This window comes from Ciconia boyciana, chromosome 10, assembly GCF_034638445.1.
Source record: "Ciconia boyciana chromosome 10, ASM3463844v1, whole genome shotgun sequence".
NCBI lineage: Eukaryota > Metazoa > Chordata > Aves > Ciconiiformes > Ciconiidae > Ciconia > Ciconia boyciana.
This window is the reverse complement of record NC_132943.1, coordinates 33,003,683-33,022,424: the sequence shown is the minus strand read 5'-3', so window position 1 is coordinate 33,022,424 and position 18,742 is coordinate 33,003,683. Positions and strand designations below refer to the sequence as shown.

At 38.7% G+C, this 18,742-nt stretch overlaps 1 protein-coding gene across 12 annotated transcripts in view; it reads right to left on the bottom strand.

The window, feature by feature from the left end:
• ANKRD44 (ankyrin repeat domain 44) overlaps nt 1-18,742 on the bottom strand; it is a 153,087-nt gene that overhangs the window by 24,545 nt on the left and 109,800 nt on the right. For 8 of the 12 annotated variants that reach the window (XR_012044442.1, XR_012044444.1, XR_012044443.1 and 5 more), the window contains 5 exons: nt 17,155-17,223; nt 16,284-16,424; nt 13,335-13,418; nt 12,199-12,310; nt 5,479-5,505 (listed from right to left, as the gene is read on the bottom strand). Coding sequence is in view for 9 of the 12 variants with exons in the window: in XM_072875190.1 (XP_072731291.1) it covers nt 5,479-5,505; nt 12,199-12,310; nt 13,335-13,418; nt 16,284-16,424; nt 17,155-17,223 (433 nt within the window). In the remaining 3 variants the exon portion in view is untranslated. The remainder of the gene's footprint in view (nt 1-5,478; nt 5,506-12,198; nt 12,311-13,334; nt 13,419-16,283; nt 16,425-17,154; nt 17,224-18,742) is intronic. The other 4 variants (XM_072875194.1, XM_072875188.1, XM_072875186.1 and 1 more) reach the window with 3 other exon arrangements.

The following is an 18,742-nucleotide window of genomic DNA, read 5'->3' as shown; positions in this document are numbered from 1 at the left end:
GAGTAGAGCCTTCAGTAAGTTTACATTGGAAAAAGCGCAGTTTCACGATTACACAGGTAATGCATATGCAAGCCATGTCCGAAACAGTGTTTCGGATAATTCTGACACCTAATTAGCATTGGGAATAATTATAACTGAGCTGTGAGTCATTCACAGCCATTTTTATAATTTATCAAAGTAGAACCTGCTCCTATAATGACAGTATTCCAAAACACAACACATCCTTGAACTCTTACAGACATCCAATAACATGCATCGCACTTTCATATGATCCTCTTCATTTCAAGGGATCCCAAAGCATTTTAAGGCTTAACAAACAGGGCATTTCTGTCCATCTAGAAGGAGGAACTATGGATTAGCACTACTCCACAATAGCACGTGAACCCTGACAACTTATCCAATTGAGGCTGCAAAGAAGATCATAAACAGTATTGACAACAATACTGAGAATTCAACATTTGTTGAGTAGCACTTCTCATGTGCATGGCCTTTTACTTAATAACTACTCAAAGAATTAGTCTCCCAATACCTTTGTGACTAGAAATTAGCTTTTTACAGAAAATCAGTAATAGGAGATTGTAAAAAGGAAAGAAGAGCATTACAGGTAACTACAACTGACTTGTAATATTTCTAAGATTACAAGTTAATTTTTCACACAGGTTTTTTTAATTTTTTTTGACAGAGTAAGTAATTAACTAAAAGACTGCAAGAGAAAAAGAGGAAAGGAAGTCTTTGTGACAATCTGGACAATTCTAGGGTATGACAACATGGAAGACTCTCCAAAGAGGCCACTGAAAGCCTATGGTAGGCACAGAATTTACCTGCCTACACTGCAAGATGATGGCATATCCTAAACTCTGATGTATGCCTGAACTTTTGGTGTAACAAATTAGTCTTCAGTAGACCTACATCAAGGACAAATTTATCAAAAAATCAAACTGGAATACAAGCTAGTATTAATAATGCGTAAGGTGTCACAAATCTCTTATTACAAGGACACTAATCTGAATCCTGTGGAAAAGCTAGAAAATTAAGCAGTAATTTTGTTTATTTGTACATTTTGTGCCTAGTAAAATGTCAGGGCTGGGAAAGAAATGTGTGTTGATGCAAATAGGACTCACAAGCAAGTGGGTGTATGTATTAACAGGTAATACGGATTTTAACACATCCCTGCAGCTAAGGAAAAAAAAAAATCAAGTCCCACACCAGTTTTTCAGTAGGTTTGGGGCAGGGTTAGGAAACACATTTGTCTTACCATGTGGAGCCACCTCCAGTTTAAAATACTGCCCTTCTCTTATATAAGATAGCTATAAACAGGATGAAGCAGTAGCCAGCTCTGAATACATGAATATATACCAATTTTCTCTAGTGAGTAAACAAACTGAAAAAATCCCACCAAACAAACCCAAGCACTAAGCCTGTTCCTCTGCCTGCCTAATACTGGCCTTTACTCTGAGTCTGTAAGGCCAGCACAGCAGACTAATTTAATCACTTTTAATTACATTTATCATCTTCTATTGAAATTCCAGGATCAAAATCTTAACATAGAAATACTTTCCTTAACCTGTCAGAAGGCTCCAAAAGTCTCCTGGGACAAGGTAGATAATTGCCCTCTGAGTAGATGAAAAAAACCACACAGAAAATTGACAAAATTAAGGCTCTAAAGGAACAAATTGTGGAATTGGAGAGCCCCTCACAAAAGGCATCTCCATGGCTTAGAGTTAAAGCAGCTTAGGCTGATGCAGACGAGGCTTAATGAGCTTATTACTCATAAGGCTGAATGTCTCCATCATAAAGTCAAGCGTAAACAGGAATTTGATGGTAAACCTGGTAGCTCTCAGATACATAGCCAGACAGTGCAAGAAGAGAAATTATAAAGGAGAGCAAGAAGAGGAAGATTAAAGACACAGCACTAATAATTTTTTAGTATGCCTTGTCAAGCACCGCTTTATAACAATTAAAACTAAGTCATCTGAAGGAAAAACATCATGCTCAAAGAGACAAAAAGTACCAGGTCCAAGTTACCAAGAAAATTCTCCAGTTTCACCAGTGTTTCTATGGTTCTAAGAATGCATTTATAGTCAATTACATATACTTGTTATAAGAACACATACAATAGTGTGTCCTTGGGGGGCTCTAGCTCCATAATGCTTCCATCCTAGAGTACACTTGTAAGAAGCTACCCACAGTTGCATCTTTTTAAAAAGGGTGAATTTATCGCTCAAAACCATTTGCCCTGACAGCCATGGAAGCTTAAATCCACAGACCCCACAGAGCAATCCAAGCGTGTCTGCTGTGCTGCGATACATACCTGCCTGCTAAAAGCTGGGCAATCCATTTCACTGAAGACAGACAAATAAGCATGAATTACCAACAGTTCATGGTTACTGGTGGCTGACTGGAGAATGTCCCAGCATATCTAATTTCTAATTTATTGTGCCATTGAAATTACGTCTTTTAGCCAATTACATTCCTATATATTGATTGTCCGCAGATTTTAAGTGGATGTCAGAATTGTGCAGAGACACTGCAAGCGAAATTGTTGGGCACAGTTCTCTCTGGATAGGTTACAACCTTTTAAAAGGTAAGGATACCCTGACTTCTCTTTCTGCGTCTTGGAAATTCCCAGCACGACCCCTTCACTTCCCGTAATAGCACTATTTAGTACTGTATGTAATTATTTTGTAAAGTCTTCTTCACACTCAGAAACAGGAACCTGAATGCTTTGGGAGTTAGATGCAGACAAAGTAAGATAAAACATGTCAATTATTCAGTTCTATTGTTACAAACTAATGGCACTACAAGGCTGCTGTTATAAACTCTCTTCTCTCCCCCAGCTCTGTATGAAGATTAATAACATTTACAGTTCTCACAGTTTTATTTTATTTGTACAGTAAGGGTATTCACAGACATAAGAGGCTCTACTGCTTGATTTTATTCTGTGGTTATAATAAAGGATTATATGGGAGGATACGGTATGGGGGTTTTTCCCTCCTCCATTTTTTTTTTTTAACTCGGATGTGCCAGTTAATGAGTCAGGGTAGTTCTTATGATTGTCCTTATAGGCTGTAATATATTCTAAAATTCAGCTCTGGTTAAAAAAAAAAAAAGGCAAGCTTCATGGAGCATCTCAGTAATTTAAAATTACCATTAGGCAAAAAAGGAGATAATACTTTCATCATGCATAAAAGGCTTAAGCTACACTTTTAAAAGGAAGATGTCAGAAGCAACTTCAAACTATAGACACTGTAACGATGGGTGCTATCTGAAATCCTAAAAGAGAACAGAACGCGTGATTCTGTACGAGCCATCATGCACCCACACCTCTAGGCACAGCCATTTAAGTGCACTACTGGTAGTTATGTCAAAGGTCTGACCTAACAGCCACTGAAGTTAAAGCGACTCTTCTTTGAGAGTTTTACTATTTTAGTAAGGCAACTTCTGCATTCCAACACGCATACTTCCAGCACTGTTAATGAACTTCTTCAGTTTGGTGCTATTAAGACTAATCATAAAATGGCAAAACATTAGATTACATGTGTATAAACTATAAATGGCCTTTACTCTGAAAGGTTATTAAGCAAACAACGTTCAGAAATTCTCACACACGTGAAGAGCTGATCAAAAGGCAATTAAGACAAAAGAAATAGTTGAACATTGCTCTTCTGCAATAATTACATAGCAACGTAGCTTATCACTTACAAGGACATTCAGAAGTGGCAATTAGTAATGATTGTTAATGCCACTTTCAGAACTGAATAAAAATATATCAGCTAAGATGTCACTTTGAATCTCATCTTTCCTGATAAATTGCAATAGGTAATTGTCTGTACTAGGGGAAAACACACCAGCAGCAGCTTCTTTTAAATAAAGGCTTTTCCAGCAAGTAGCAAGCACAAGATTGAAGACTCTCATCAGTTGTTTCAGATGAGATACAAAAGAGTAATAGACTTAACCTCTGTACTACTTTATACCAGGGAAGCACATTTTTAAATCTCAGAATTATTCTGGATTGAATAATTCAAAGGTGAAGTGGTACAAACATATCCTCAGAAGGGACAAGCAATCCTATAAGCTCTCTCCGTATTTGTAAATACAAATGATCAAATTATTTTAATTTGATCACGTTAAAACCAATACACATCCTTAATCCAGTGTCTGATAGGTTTTCCTAAAACCAGGCTTTAAAAATGAGATTAATTAGTGTTTACATCAATTTCACTCATGTGCGTAGATTATGGGTGAAGTTAAAATAACGTAAACAAGAAGAAGTTTTGGTAGACCGAGCCTGAAGGAATTTATTAGTAGTTCCATGCAGCTCTTCCAGTACAAAGTTTAAATATCCAATACCCTACCAGAACAGTCACCACCATGCAAACAGGACACTTACCTGGTGTATAAGAGAACAACGTTCAAGTCTTTAAACATATCTAAATCTCAAAATTCAAGCAGACCTCCAGGCCACTGGTTGTTCTCATGTGGGACACTAATCTTCTGTTGGAGCTCTTCCACTTCATACAAAATCGTTTCATATTAAGCCATATGAGTGCCATACCCAGTGGGCTGTACAGGAGACTCTCACCCAATGAGTATTTATACGAAGCAGGACAGCTCCAAACGAGAGTGAGAGATCCTACCCAGCACCAGCCAGCATAATATGTTGGTCACTTCCCGGGATGTAGAAGTCCAATTTCTTTGTCAGTCAGGGCAGAGACTTGAACCTGGAACTTTCATACTCGAATCATGTATATCATGTTTCTTTCTGGCCAGAAATTCTACCTCAGAGGTTCTGTAAAGCCTCATACTTTGGTTTAAGGACCTTCTTACCCAGTGAAAGTTTTGCAAAATTTCATACACTCGTAAAAGGTATAGGAAGCGTTTTATTTAGAGAAATTATTATCCTTAAAAAATTTCCTCTTCAGCTAGAAAATTTGAGTGCTGGTGAAATACAGTGACAGCCAATTTTAAAAATGTGCATTTCAATGGTATTTTTGCTACTCTCCTCTCATTTGTGCCTCTACTGTGAAATACACACAGTGCTTTTTAAATTCAAACTCACTTGAAGACGTGTAATTTACATTTCTTCTCTGAACCACTTTGAAACTGGCCACAAACTTCCAGAAAACAGACAAGTGTTGGTTCCATTTCACATTACTAAATGCAAAGTTACTTAAACATCCAGAAAAGTGTCATGCCAGTCAGGTACATGCACTTGACTCACAGCTCCTAAGACTGACTGAGGAAAAGCAACAGACTTCCTAGCAAAGCTTGAGCCTGTAAAGCAACAGCAAGAAGAAAATCCAACGGAAATGAAAGCAGCACACATGCAGTGGCTTGAAGGACACGGCATGCTAGTTAAGAGTTGTGATTCTTCTTCTTCAGGCTTTATCAGAGTGAATACAAGGATTTGCAAAATACTGTAAGAAGTTTAAATAAAAACGAAAATACACGACATGCAATCATTTTTCATTTACTCACTATATCCAATGGAGTTTTGCTTCCAATCTAATTAAAAATGTCAATTAGAATAATTAAAGAAAAATAAATATTCAAGCATAACGGTCATCTGCAAGTGTTTCTTGGTTTTTTGTTTTGTTTTGTTTTTCCTGTAGAATAAACTGCATTGCAAGCGCTGCATGAACAGAATCATAGAGCAAGACGTGATCCTGTGTGCACCCATCTCTACACTGCCCACCTATGGATGAAACACTCCTGAAGCAATGGGACTACTGCCTACTGTCAGACAGCCACTGTGAATAGACACCAGTTGCATTGCTTCATAAGGGAGGAGGGGAAAGAGGAAAATAACGTTCAGTGAGAATGTTTAAGATCAATCTACTCAATTGACAAAATACAGATATACAGATACAAAATACACATACTGTGGGAGACTTTGCCTAATGAAGTTAGATTGCTTTGTAAGCTTACAAATACCAATAAACCAGTGATAGTTTCTTTTTGAAAGTCTGCTCATGCAAGCAAACATCTTGCCTTGTATAAATAAGCCTGGTTACACGCCCAACATCCCAGCACCCTCAGCTCTTTCTGAGCTACATGGTCTAATGCAATGCCATATGCCATGATCAAATGCCCTTTTCATTGGATTCAGTAGATTTGAGGGAGTCAGATATTCTTCACACATTTACATTTAAACACCACACACAGAGATACACACTCACGGACAGGTATTTAAAGCAACAGCAGAAGTCCATGACCTCTTTCCAAACTGAAAGAAAAATGTCTCCTGCAGTTCTGCAACGGCCTTGTTATTCTCTGACAGAAGACAGCAGATGTAAGCGCCTTGCTTCTCCACTCCAGGAAAATAAAAATATAAACTAAAAAAAGACAAAATCTGTCAGAGAGACAGAAAATAAACCTCAGAGACACTAGGCAATACTCCTATCCTACAAGCCAAAGTGCCAGCAGGGTGCCAAAGAAAATGGTAAATTCCTGCACTCATGGAGTTCACATTAGCTTCCTAGAAAACATTTTTAGGATAAAAATTATCTACTTTCCAAACCAGAAAATTTAAGCCAAAATACACTGGCATATCTAGGATATACAGGCTCCTATTGATCATTTAACCAGTGGGTACCTATTGCATTAATGCTGACATCATAAGTTAAGTAATTGAATCAATCTACCATTATTTGGGTGATTCTAGGGCTGACAGACAAATAAGGTTTATTAAAGTTATTTTCAAGCATTAAGGTCCTAAGTTCTTTTCCTTTTTAGAGCCACTCGACTTAATGACTTTGAGCTTCCTCCACTAATAAAGGAGCTTCCATGTGGGAAAAGCTCGCATAGACATAGGTACGAAGTCATTCACCACATGCAACACTATCACCATTGGTTTCCAACAAAACGCTCCCTTTAAGAAAGAGGGCGTTGGTCACGGAGATGGACAGGCATTCCGAAGGAGAAAACCCAGAACGTATCCCCTGAATGAAGAGATTCAGGCCAGGAGGTGGCCCAGGGGCTGCTGCTGGACAAGCATCTGAGCCAGATCCCCATGTAGCAAGAGGCTTTGGCTTTTTAACACCTATCCCAACAACACTTGTGATTCATTTGTCACTAATTACCAGTGTCCGGCTCAGATGGATGAAGGAACAAATTCTTGTTGATTAGAGACATATATAATTAGTAGCAGCCACATCAAAGCACTATAGGGTCTGTGATCTCAATTTCTCCATGGGTTAAGGAACCACGTGTTTGAAGGCATGGCTTGACTATTTTCCAGTGGTAACAGCAGGTCTAATGAAAGGTGATTTCTTTCTCTTCAAACCCAGCCTCTCCTTTCACGGCACAGCCAAGATGGCCTTCTACTAGCAGGAAATCTCCCTCTGCCCCTTCTCCCTGACACACACAGCTTGCTTCAGGCAGGCAGGCTAACTGAGATTTGCCTTTTCTTTTGGACACAGTTTTCGGTTAAACCATGCTCTCCTCCAATCCTCAAATGAATTAGCCCCTGTGCCGATTCAATTTCTATTAGGCAAAGACTGCATTTCATTTGCTGATGGAATAAAGAGAAGAGTGGATTAAAAGGAAAAATAACCATCAATTCTTACAGTCAGAGAAGAGATTTCACTACAGGAGACAGGCATTTAATTGTTTGCCCTAACACTGCACAGAAACCTATTTTTACCAGCACAAAGTGCTTGACTGGCTCTCTAGATAGAATTCTAATGTGAAATTACTATTTAAATTTCACTCTTTTCACACCAATAAGGATTTTGCGATAAGAGATCATTTCAGTGAAAAAAAACCACTATACTTTTCTTTTTTTCAAAGTATTTTGGTGATGTGATCAGCTCTAAATTACCGGCTAGTGATCGTGACCGATATCCCTGATCACCAAACACCAAAGAAGTCAGTCCCAATCTAAACAAACGTGAGGTTATTTTTAGAAGTAGGAAAGCAGATGGGAGTTTCAGTTGCTTGCGAGCACACATGCCCACTATTCAGCCTTTATGAATGGCTCCTTACAGATGGAGAAAGAATTCAAGAATCTGCTTCCACTCTTCCCTTTTTAGCAACATCACGTCATTCATTGCAGGGCAACTACCCCACTAATATCCCAGACAACCTAAAGGTCCTCCAGGAAAAAAGCTTCTGTCATTGAGCTCTGTGGTTGAGCACACAAACACGAATTTTATTTGTTTGGGTCAAAGGATATGACCTTTTCACTGTTAATCCTTATTTCTCCTAATAGGTCTCCTCTCCCCACAAAGAAATTTAGCTAAATTCCAGCCAAGGTATTGGGCTCACAGTAAACACAAAAGTCAAAAAATGAAAAAATATTTTTATAGATAAACCAGCCTTTCTTAAACTGTACTAAAATGTGTAACTATTTTGTAATACTGAGAAGCTATGGTGCTTAAAGCACAGATCAGGTCCCTCAGCAAAGGAAACTCCATTGGATACTGCAACTTCTTCTTCAGACTTTTTTTTTTTTAAGTGACCATTTATTTAGAAATAAGCTATTTCAGATACCTGTTATAAAAAACAGGGGGGAGAGGGGAAGAAAAAATTAATCTTACAAGGTCTTTTATAAACTTGACATATTCTGGGACACTGAAATAATTCCCTAATGTTTTGCTGAAGTTCGGTATTGTGCCTGTAGAGAAATACTAGTAACCATTACTCATAAACGCAAGCTCATTGTTGCACCCACTTTGCCCTAGTTTTGAACGGAATTAAAGCTTCATATTTTATATGTACTTTTTCCTCTAACAGTTTTATGCCCATAAAGAACTGTCTTGTTCTAGGGAAGATAATTCCTAGATATTTTCATCTATGAGCTATCAATAATAAACCAAAAATATTTACCCAAGTGATAAAACAGTAAAATAAGAGTTAATTTGGCACTGAAAAACAATATTGTTATTTCAATAATCCTGCCTGAAAATCTATTCTTCAGGACGGAAGGGACTGGAAATATTTTAGAAGGAGTATTCCGTATGTCAGAGTTCCTGCGATACAAATTACTAGTTCAAAGTTAGCACTTTTAAGAAAGACATCGATTTATCTCCGTTATTGCATGTGTGAAACCAAAATAAAAAATCTCCCTGCCTATCTAGAGACATATTTACATTGGAATTAGGCCTTCTGGGCTCCCACTGTTCCTTGAATAAGAGCAACTAAAAATGTCGTGAATCTTATTTTCCTTTTCATTAGCACTGAAGACAAGAAAAACAATAATAAAAACACATTTCCAAGATACAGCAACAAAACCAGCCAAGTACTCCTCAGACATAACCAGCTGTCCTCGCACACCTCCTCTACACACTAACCCACCAAGTCAACCTGCAGCGTTAACTGGAATCGGCAGCTGCCTCCACCATTACTGAGGAGAGGCTGGTGCAGCTCAGGAGAGAGAATTGAAGCAAATAGCCTTGACAATTTTTTGGATCTCTGTTGGTTTAGTTTTCAAAACTGAAAAACAGAAGGCTCGAGGACTAAGATGGCATTTGATGACTTACTGTTCTCTCTGCTATGTGGAAAAGGGGCCTCTAGATAAAAGTCATGCCTAGAAGCAATTAAACCTTAGCGGATGCTTCATTCTACTACAAATAACTAGAGCAGCCAATGTACTGTGGTTAATAGCTACCAGAAATAAAGATCATGGTTCATGATTAAGTCCTTGTCATAGGGCCACCACAGAGAGCACAACAAACTGTGACCAAGCCACCAGTCAGCCTCACAAGACAGTGAGGCTCCTTTCCGTCTGCGCCAGAGGAGTTCTTATTGCAGCTTTTACACACAGCCTTCAAATAGACATAGCTAATCATAACTCTGTCAAAACCAATTTGATTGTGTTACAGGATGGTGATGTCTATAGATGACACTACTTTATCAGATGAAGCACAAGAATTGACAATTGTCTTAACACCTGGGAGTCTCATGTTGGAATAAGTGAATAAACCTAGGCCCGAGGATTATTTTCATTTCATGCCCACAGCACTATTACCTTTCAGCTACTCAAGACTTTGGTCCTAACACTTTTGCCATCCTAAATCTAAGCAATGCAAAAAAATCAGTGTAAAGGTGGTGCCCGTATCAGTTAGTCACTGTTATCAAATATAAAGTTATTAAACTCAGGACTCAGTAACTCACTAGAGCTACGGGAGAACTGCTCACATGAACAGAACAGAATCACCTTCTTCTGACAGTGGGTGCAAAGACGACGAGTCCTGGTCCTGCTGTTGATCGAGCTCAATGCTTTCTGGTAGATTTAGCTTTTGTATTCCAGAGAGAAAATGAGATGCCTGTCAACCTCTGAACACCAATGGCAAAATCCTGGTCCCTCAAAACTTTCAGGTAGACACCCTAGTACATAATAGTGGCCCTTTGCATGCAAAAGGCTAAAATTCATAGCAGTTTTCTTTCACTGGTGTACACAGAACAGCTGTATGACTATAACTCTGCAAATGATACTTGACGTTTGGTTTCTATACGGCAGCTATAGTCACAAATATGGGAAGACTGACATGGAAAAACATTTAATTTCTCTGTCCAAATACAGAACACTTGCTGCACAGCTGCCTCTAGCCCACAGTTTGCATTTCACCCTCCAATATTAAAAAAAAACCCCACACCTCTGATATGCACTGCATTTCCAGCTCTTCCTTTTGTCTGGCAAGTCTAAGCGACACTGGGGCTCGATAGCAGGTCATTGTCTGGAACTGATACGTTGCCAGAAAACATGCACAGCAACAAGCAAAGGAAAAGAGGGGACCTTGCTCCGTGCCTGCTACATGCCTTGCGGCACACAGGAACTGCGTTATGAAGGCTGAAAGAGAATTCCCCCGTGAAGGTGCTGTTACAGAGACCTCTGCTCACACAAGTCATGCAAGAATCTGGTGATAAGACACGGGTAAGGTTGCAATACACATTGCTGTGGCCATACAAGCACAAGCTTGTACACAGCACAGAGGAGGCTACTCTATATATACACCCTACAAATACCAGAACATTTGCTTTTGTTCCAAATGGGCAGCAGGCTCAGCCGAGGACCCCTCCATCCCCATGGGCAGAGTCACGAGAGATCAACTCTCGGAAAAGGCTCTAAACAAGGAAAGGTCAAACTTGCTGCCACAAGCAACAAAGAAGCAGTGACATTTTAAGTGTCCTAAATATAGACGCTTGCAGGTGGGAGCGAAGAAGGCTTAACATCCCACCTGAGATTCTGACCCAGGGCTGCCCTGGCGTAATTACAGGTCAAGGTTTCCTAGCTGTTGTGACCCTGATGTAGGCCAGCTGCAGTATTTTTCCTGTGGTGGCAGTAAGTGACAGCGCTGGTAAATGTGGTTTGAAAGCAGCATGTGCTGTGCAGAGCTCCTTTTCAATAATTAAGTACTTTTACTCTTCAACAAAGAAAGAAAGAACCAAACAACATGAAACACTAAACAGCACACAGTGTTCTTACTAAAGCATTAATATCTATACAATTTTCTAATTAGAGCTTTTTTTTAAAAAAAGCAATTAAAGCCTATTTGTGACATATGTGACACAATAATTTTGGATCACCCTGTATATCAAGCAGTTCAGTTAACAGCCATCTTCATGACACTTATTTTTACAAGTCACAGACTTCTTGAAATCCATACTATACATCTCCCAAATCCAATTTTTGGCAAGAAATTTTTGGCTTCTTATGAGATGCAATTTCTAATCATTCAGGTCCAGGGTATTAAAAAACAACAACAAAAAAACCCCAGTTACATTGCATACAAGGTTAATCTTGATTATGGTAACTTTAACAATGCTGCTATTGTTTCACCAGGGGCAAGGCACTGCAGGTATGCAGCTGCCAAAAGCTGTTTACTCTCTCAGTCAATGTGCCAGCTGCAGAAGGCACATACACCATCATGCACTGGGAACTATCCCTTATGACCAGCACATACAGTGGGAATATTTTGATCACAGTTAAAAATAATTTGAGCACACATAAACTCCACTCAAAGACAACATTTAAGCACCAGCTTGTTGAACGAGGACAGGATTATCAAGATTAACATGTTTTTAAGATAAATCTGGTTACATATATTTGAGTTTACTGCACCATGTTGCAGGTTTTCACAGATTTGTGAATATGCAAAGAACTCAAATAGTAACCATCAGGGGAGTTCATAATACTAGCATATAAACATATATATATCAGCAGATAAGAGATTTCTGAACTGTCTGAGCACTCACCAGTTCCAAACACTGCCGGTGCCCATATGCAGCAGCATAATGCACAGTGTTGTACCCCTCTTTGTCTTGGATGGATGGATTGGCATCATTCTGTAGAAGGAACTCTAGACACCTGTGGACAATTCACTTGTTCAGATGAGAGCTCACAATATTTAACAGACTCGTCCCTCACTGCAACTAGGAGTGGCATTGAAAACTAACAGTTAATTCCGTATTTCTAGCAGCACCTCAAATCACTTACAAGTTTCCCTCTTTTCACCAACAGCTCCCCACATTCACCATTTTTTAAAACAGAAAATCCCCACTCATCTTTGAAGATCTTCATAAAAAACAATCTTCAACCCAACCTTTGTGGCTACTCTAGATTACAGAATGATTTTCTATTACAAAGCCTGAAAGAAAACTACACAACTCTGTACCGTGATGTGAACTGCCTAGATTTGCTACTACTGTACATAAAAACTCATAAATCAAACCATGGCCTCCAAACATGCACTGTGGCAAGCTGAAAAATAAAGACTTAACTGAGTTAATTTCCTGGCATGTACGTACATAAATATATTTTCTTCTTTGTTGGCTTTTTTTTTTTTAAATCGTGTGTTTTTCAAAGGATCCCTTATGCTCTTTATAGTTCCTGCCACTTTTTCTTATACCATCAAGAAATCATCATTTTGTTATTAGTACTTTCTTCCATAGCTTGTAATTTGTAGTGAATGTAAGGCTGTCATATGAAAAAGGGTATTTTTAAAACAAAAAATCATTAAGCAGCTAGATGAAAATGTCATCTTCAATGTCCCAGTGATTACACCGAGGAAGCCATTGGCTACTTCTTTTTGCAACATATGTAATCAGTGTAAAGCATTAAAATAAGTAGTGCATGATACTAAAGAATTATTAAATTACTGAAGCAGTACATTTTCAATTAAGAAGCAGCAACAAGCACAGAAACAGAAATATTAGGGAATATGTGCACAGAGAAGCGCGTAGAGCTTTTTTTCTTTAGGTGAGCCCTCATTAAAGCCAAGCATTGTGTTTAGCAGAGCAATGAATGAGCAAAAGCAGAGTGTAAACTGCAGCCCAAAGCAGTGGCATTCTCCAGAAATGGGGTCTAGCTGCTTTATTGGCACCAAACTTACAATGCAGCTTCTTTTTCCTTCATCTCACTGGCTCTTTCAAGTTCTTCGGCATTTTCATGGGAGTTACCTAAAATATTCTTTCTTCTTAGCATAGAGGACAGAAAAATGCAACTTATTTTCAAAATATCATACCAGTGATTTTGATGCAGTCTGCCACCCATCCCCAGTCTCCTCTTCAAGGAGTTGACCTCCTCCAGCCAACAATAAGAATTATAAAAGTTAAATGAGTGTACTGCATGGGTCTGCAGCTAATAAGTTTTGCAAGCTATCGAGACAACTACAACATGGTAGTTTATTGTCCAGCAAGTCAATGCCAGAAAAAAAAACTCAGAAAATTCTGGTTTCTATCAGAAACAGTTTGATCATCACTTTCTAGAATCCTTCCGTTTCTCCCACAGCAATGTTGTGCATTTTGTTTCCTTTGCAGAGAGGAACTCAGGATTACCACAGCTTGCTTCTTCCTACAGTAACCTTCTAAACAGTAAAGTTCTTCTCCAGCATTTAGGATTTAGAGAAACTTTAATCACTGATACTAAATTGGTCTATAATCTGCATTAGCTGTGTTGCTGACTCTCCCCACTTTCTGTGAAATATCTTGGCAACACTGTGGGGATCTCTCGGTCAGATTCTTTAGATTCTTCAAAGAGCTCAACATCTCTTCATATTCCTGTACACCCGGATCATTTTTGGCACCTCTGCTTCCCGGCTGGATGGATGGCAGACAGAAGACTATGATTTGTGATTTTACAACCATGAACTTGTGACTATGATCTTTCTTGGCCACCAAGGCTAACACAGAATACATTTACAAACTGCTATCACCATGGATTAGCAGCTTGAAAGGTTTGTAGAAGGACAGTTTGCTAATTTCAATCCCAATATAACATGCAAGTTCCAGACTGGATTCTGCACAATGCAGAACAGTACATTCTTTCTTTAATATGCAATTTCCCATTTGTAATATTAAGATCTGACATTCTTCCTGTGGGTGCTAGCAATAATGGATTGTTCTACAAGCCCAGGGTCTGTCTGATGTCTGCTGACTCAGAGAAAACTTCATTATTAGTAAAATAACTCCCCTCAATATTAACATTGTAAGCTCATAGACAGTACTCATGTAACTATGCTGAAGTCTTACCTGCATCTGCTTTCAGTTAACTACAAATCAGTGAGATCCCAAAATAAGATTCCCTGAACAGAATAAGCAATGATCTGGAGAAACAGTACATACTCAGAAACTGCAATCATCTATTTAATGAACATGCTGTTGTGATTTCCATTGCAGGAAAGGGTACTTTCTGAAGACCATAAGCAACAACAATTACCAAAATAGCTGTAACAGTAGGGCAATCTTGCTGCACCAAGACTTCTCCCTGCTCATTAACTGCCCACATCCAAAGTTAAACAATTATGAATATTCTTTGGACTGAGATTGCTTGACCTTGGGAGATTTTTGCCATTCAGCAGGAAAAAAGATATGCTGACCTATAAAATCACAGACTGCAAATAGCATTTCATCTATGTAACAAGGCTTCTTCCAGAACATCTCAAACTGGAAAATTTAATGAGAAGACAGCATCACCACATCAGAATCAATTTAGGTTTGGACTATGAGGGCAACTAAAGGCAACATATTCCTGCCAATGTTCAGGATGTGACTAAAGTAATCTTTTTTTTTTTTTTTAAATAAATGATGGAAGTAGATACATCCATAAGTTAACCAAGAGCTTGTTTAAATGCAGGAACTTCACCTACGAAGAGCCAAAAGCTGAAAAACACACACAGAATCAAGTCTCAACACCTTGAGTAACAACTCACCCTGGCAAGTCAGAATTAGAAACAGCCAGTGGTGAAAGCCTTCCTACAAGCCTACTCTGATTGTAATGCCAAGCATAGACCGTTGAAGATCCTGCTGCCTTCTTCTCAGCACTGTTCAGGTTTGAGGGTGATAGGGAAGACATTTTTTTATATCAGTATTATCACAACAAATGATGAAGAAGCTACCCAGGCTCTGGTATGGCATCCAAACCTCTACCATAAAGTTAAGCTGAAGCTTTCCTGCAGTGGCTTTGAGGTGGTATTCTGCTGGGAGTGAGCCAGATGTATTTTTACCAGACCTCACTATACGAGAAACCAAGAAAATAGTTCCTTAGTGTCTAAAAGAATGAGACAGAGAAGCATGGGATGACCTAAAATAAATACAGGTCGCTAACAGTTTTAAGAGAGAACTAACACGATAATTGAGCCTGTTTTATACAGTATAAGGAAGAGATTGCCAAAATATGCAACTATCTGGGAACTAGAAATTGCAGTCACTAACCACGGGATTTCTTAGTTTTGCAGCTGTTTTCCCCCTTTCTCACAAGAACAGCACTGCATTCTGCCAAAGGATATTCCCCAGGCCTCTCTCTTTTTAAAGTCTCTAAAAAGCAACCTTTTTGGACAGGGTGAGCATTTTTATCAGCTCTGACAGTGGAGAGAGACTGATGGGTAGATCTATCCCATCTTTTCCAGAAAGTCTGTCAGAATGGCCAGATGTTTGTCTGTCACAGCAGTCCATCTGGGAAAACCTCTCCTGCTGTCTCTCGCTCCATCCCTTCTGATGGACTTGCAAAGCAGATGGAGAAAATTTTCTGAGCTTACTCTTGTGGGGAAACCACACAGAGGAAAACATAAGACATAATGTTGTGAACATAGTTCAGTAGGACAGGGTGGCTGCAAAACTGTGCATTACATCAAAGGTAAACCGTAGAGCTGGAATGCCACATCATCTGGGGATTTGGCTTATAGTCAGAGCAACTCAGTGTGGAGTTATGCATACATCCGAGAGAAATTCCTTTGCTAGCGGGATCATTTTTTTGGCTCAAATGACACAGCATCATGAAGAGAATAGAATGACACTGATTTAGCAAAACACTTTAAACAAGGAATACAAAGAGGCTTTCTTACTTTCGGTCCATGTCAGAAGCAGCAGCATAGTGCAAAGGGGTGCGTCCCCAGTCATCTGTTTCATTAATATTGGCTCCCGTTGTCACCAGTGTCTCAATACAGTGGAAATGACAATTTGCAGCTGCATAGTGCAAAGGTGTCCTGGAACACAAGTGACAATTTGCTACCTCATATTCCAATATGCACCACCGAGGATAACAACAAATCTTAATCGCTGCATTCCTACAGATTTCCAGCAGTCAATATCAGTGCCTTATGTTCCTGTGATGAAATGCAAAGTTATGCTAATTTAACAAAATATTGTGTTAAGAGGAAGTTTTGGTGCTCCTACGAAGCCTAATAGGATACAGATCCTCAATCTGTGTCTCGCAAACAACCTGTTCCCAGTGACAGCCTCTGCTGTTGCTCTGCATACACGCTCCTTTCTTCCAGTGGGAAGGCAGAGCAAAGCACGCTGTCCCTCACAGCATCTTACTTAGCTGGCATAGCAACACTCATAGCAACACTTCATATGGGGAAAAAAAAGCCTCTGGAAGCACGTCAAATAGCAGCAATCCTCCCATCATAACCCAGGTGCTGTCTTGGGCACACAAGCACAAGAATTTAGACAATAAGGAAAAAAAATAAACCTGTGATATTTTTAAAACAGAAAACTCAAGAGAGTGGGATGACTTTTATGTCTTTAATGAAGTCTGCACCTGTCTGTCTGGCATATAACTGCAGCAGCAAGAGTTCTGCAGGGAAGGCCAAACTCCTACTTTATTTTACTGTCATTTTTCATAGAATATATGATTTCCAGACAGAGGTGGTCTTTCTTCTTTGCCTGATTCTTTTTTTTTTCTTTTTTAAATGAGCTTCATAATTTACCTACCTCCCACATTTGTCCTTCTTATTAAAATCTGCTCCACTGCTTTGCAAGAGTTTTATACATTCAACATTACTGGAAAGAGAAGTAAAGAAAACAAAACATGAACAAACCAGAAGTTTACATCTGTGTTATCCCTGATCCCAAAAAGGAAAAAGTTACTCTAACAATTTTTGTATTATTTGCTGTGCAAAAACAGGCTACAGCCAACTACAATGTGAAATTCAATCAAACAGAAAATGAAGCTTTAAAAAAAACTATTTCCTTTTTTCTAGAAAGACTCAAACTTCTCTTCTGCAGAAGAAAAAAAAATAATTTTCCAAAGAGAGCAAAGTAAATGTGATCCGAATTCAGTGTGTTTGGCGATTTTCAATGGGAGCTATACTCTAATGCTTCCCACACTGAACTGGTATTTTATAAGAGAACTTTAAAAAAAAGTTGTTGCTAGCTTATAAAATGCCAGTCTAATAATGAAGAGGTGACATTTAACGAAATCCACCCCCGTTCAGCAAAGCATTCAACAGTAAGCACTTTGCTCAAATCCTGTTTACTTAGCGAGATTTAATCACAGGAGTTACTTTTAGGTTTATTCTCATATGATTTGTTGACTATTGATAGATTTAAGCACACCTCTAAGTGCTTTGTTGAATAAGGGGCATAGCTATTTAAAGCAACTGTCATATCAATATTGCATTTATAGTAGTAGATGAGTTGGGCTCCATTGCTTTGTATCTGTTGAAAGAATTCACCACATCATAGCTGCTTCTTCATCTTGTTTAAAGTCAGGTGATTTTTAATAGAAAATAAAACAGTTGAATTCTCACATCTTTTGTAATTCAAGCGAACAAATGTATGACTCCAAGCCAGAAAATGACGTAAAGAAGCACAGCACTTTCCAAGACTCCTTGTCATTCACAGGGGCAATAAATCATTTGTGTTCACAATCAGATGAGCAGGCCTTTGAAGTATGTCCTTTTCCTCGTACCTATGCAAGTCCCATTAATGTAATGGGAGTAACAGGCATGTGTCAGGAAAAAAACTAATGCCTTTTGTATAGCTCCAGGAAAAAAAAAAAGGCTGGATGCAATATGTTGGCGTATGTTCATCCCTACTCTAAATTGCTATTGCATAAAATAGCCACAGAACACTCACCACAACGTACTAAAAATAAAAACACTTGTTAGTGATGACAATTGTAGTAAACCACTGGAAAAATACGGTTTATTTTCATGAGCCACTTTTGCTTCTTATGAAGCCTCTCCTTCTCTTTAGGGCTTCCAGGTCATTTTTATTATTCTTTTGGGGTGCAGCCTTATCAAAGAGGTAGCATTTGAACTATACTATAATAATCTCCATCCAAGCAACAGTCATACCTCCTCTATTAATATGAGACAAGTATCAAGAAGAATAATATCATAAGAATAATGAAAAACACTATTTGGCTCAATTTTATTAGTTTTTTGCAATAACGAAAACTTTGTGATACACATTTTGGTCCACCGAGAAGAAAAAACAACTTCCAGAAAGAGTGCCAAGTATTCGCTGTGGATGACCTTTTCTGCTTGCTATAACCACAGAGAATCCAAGCTGGGTT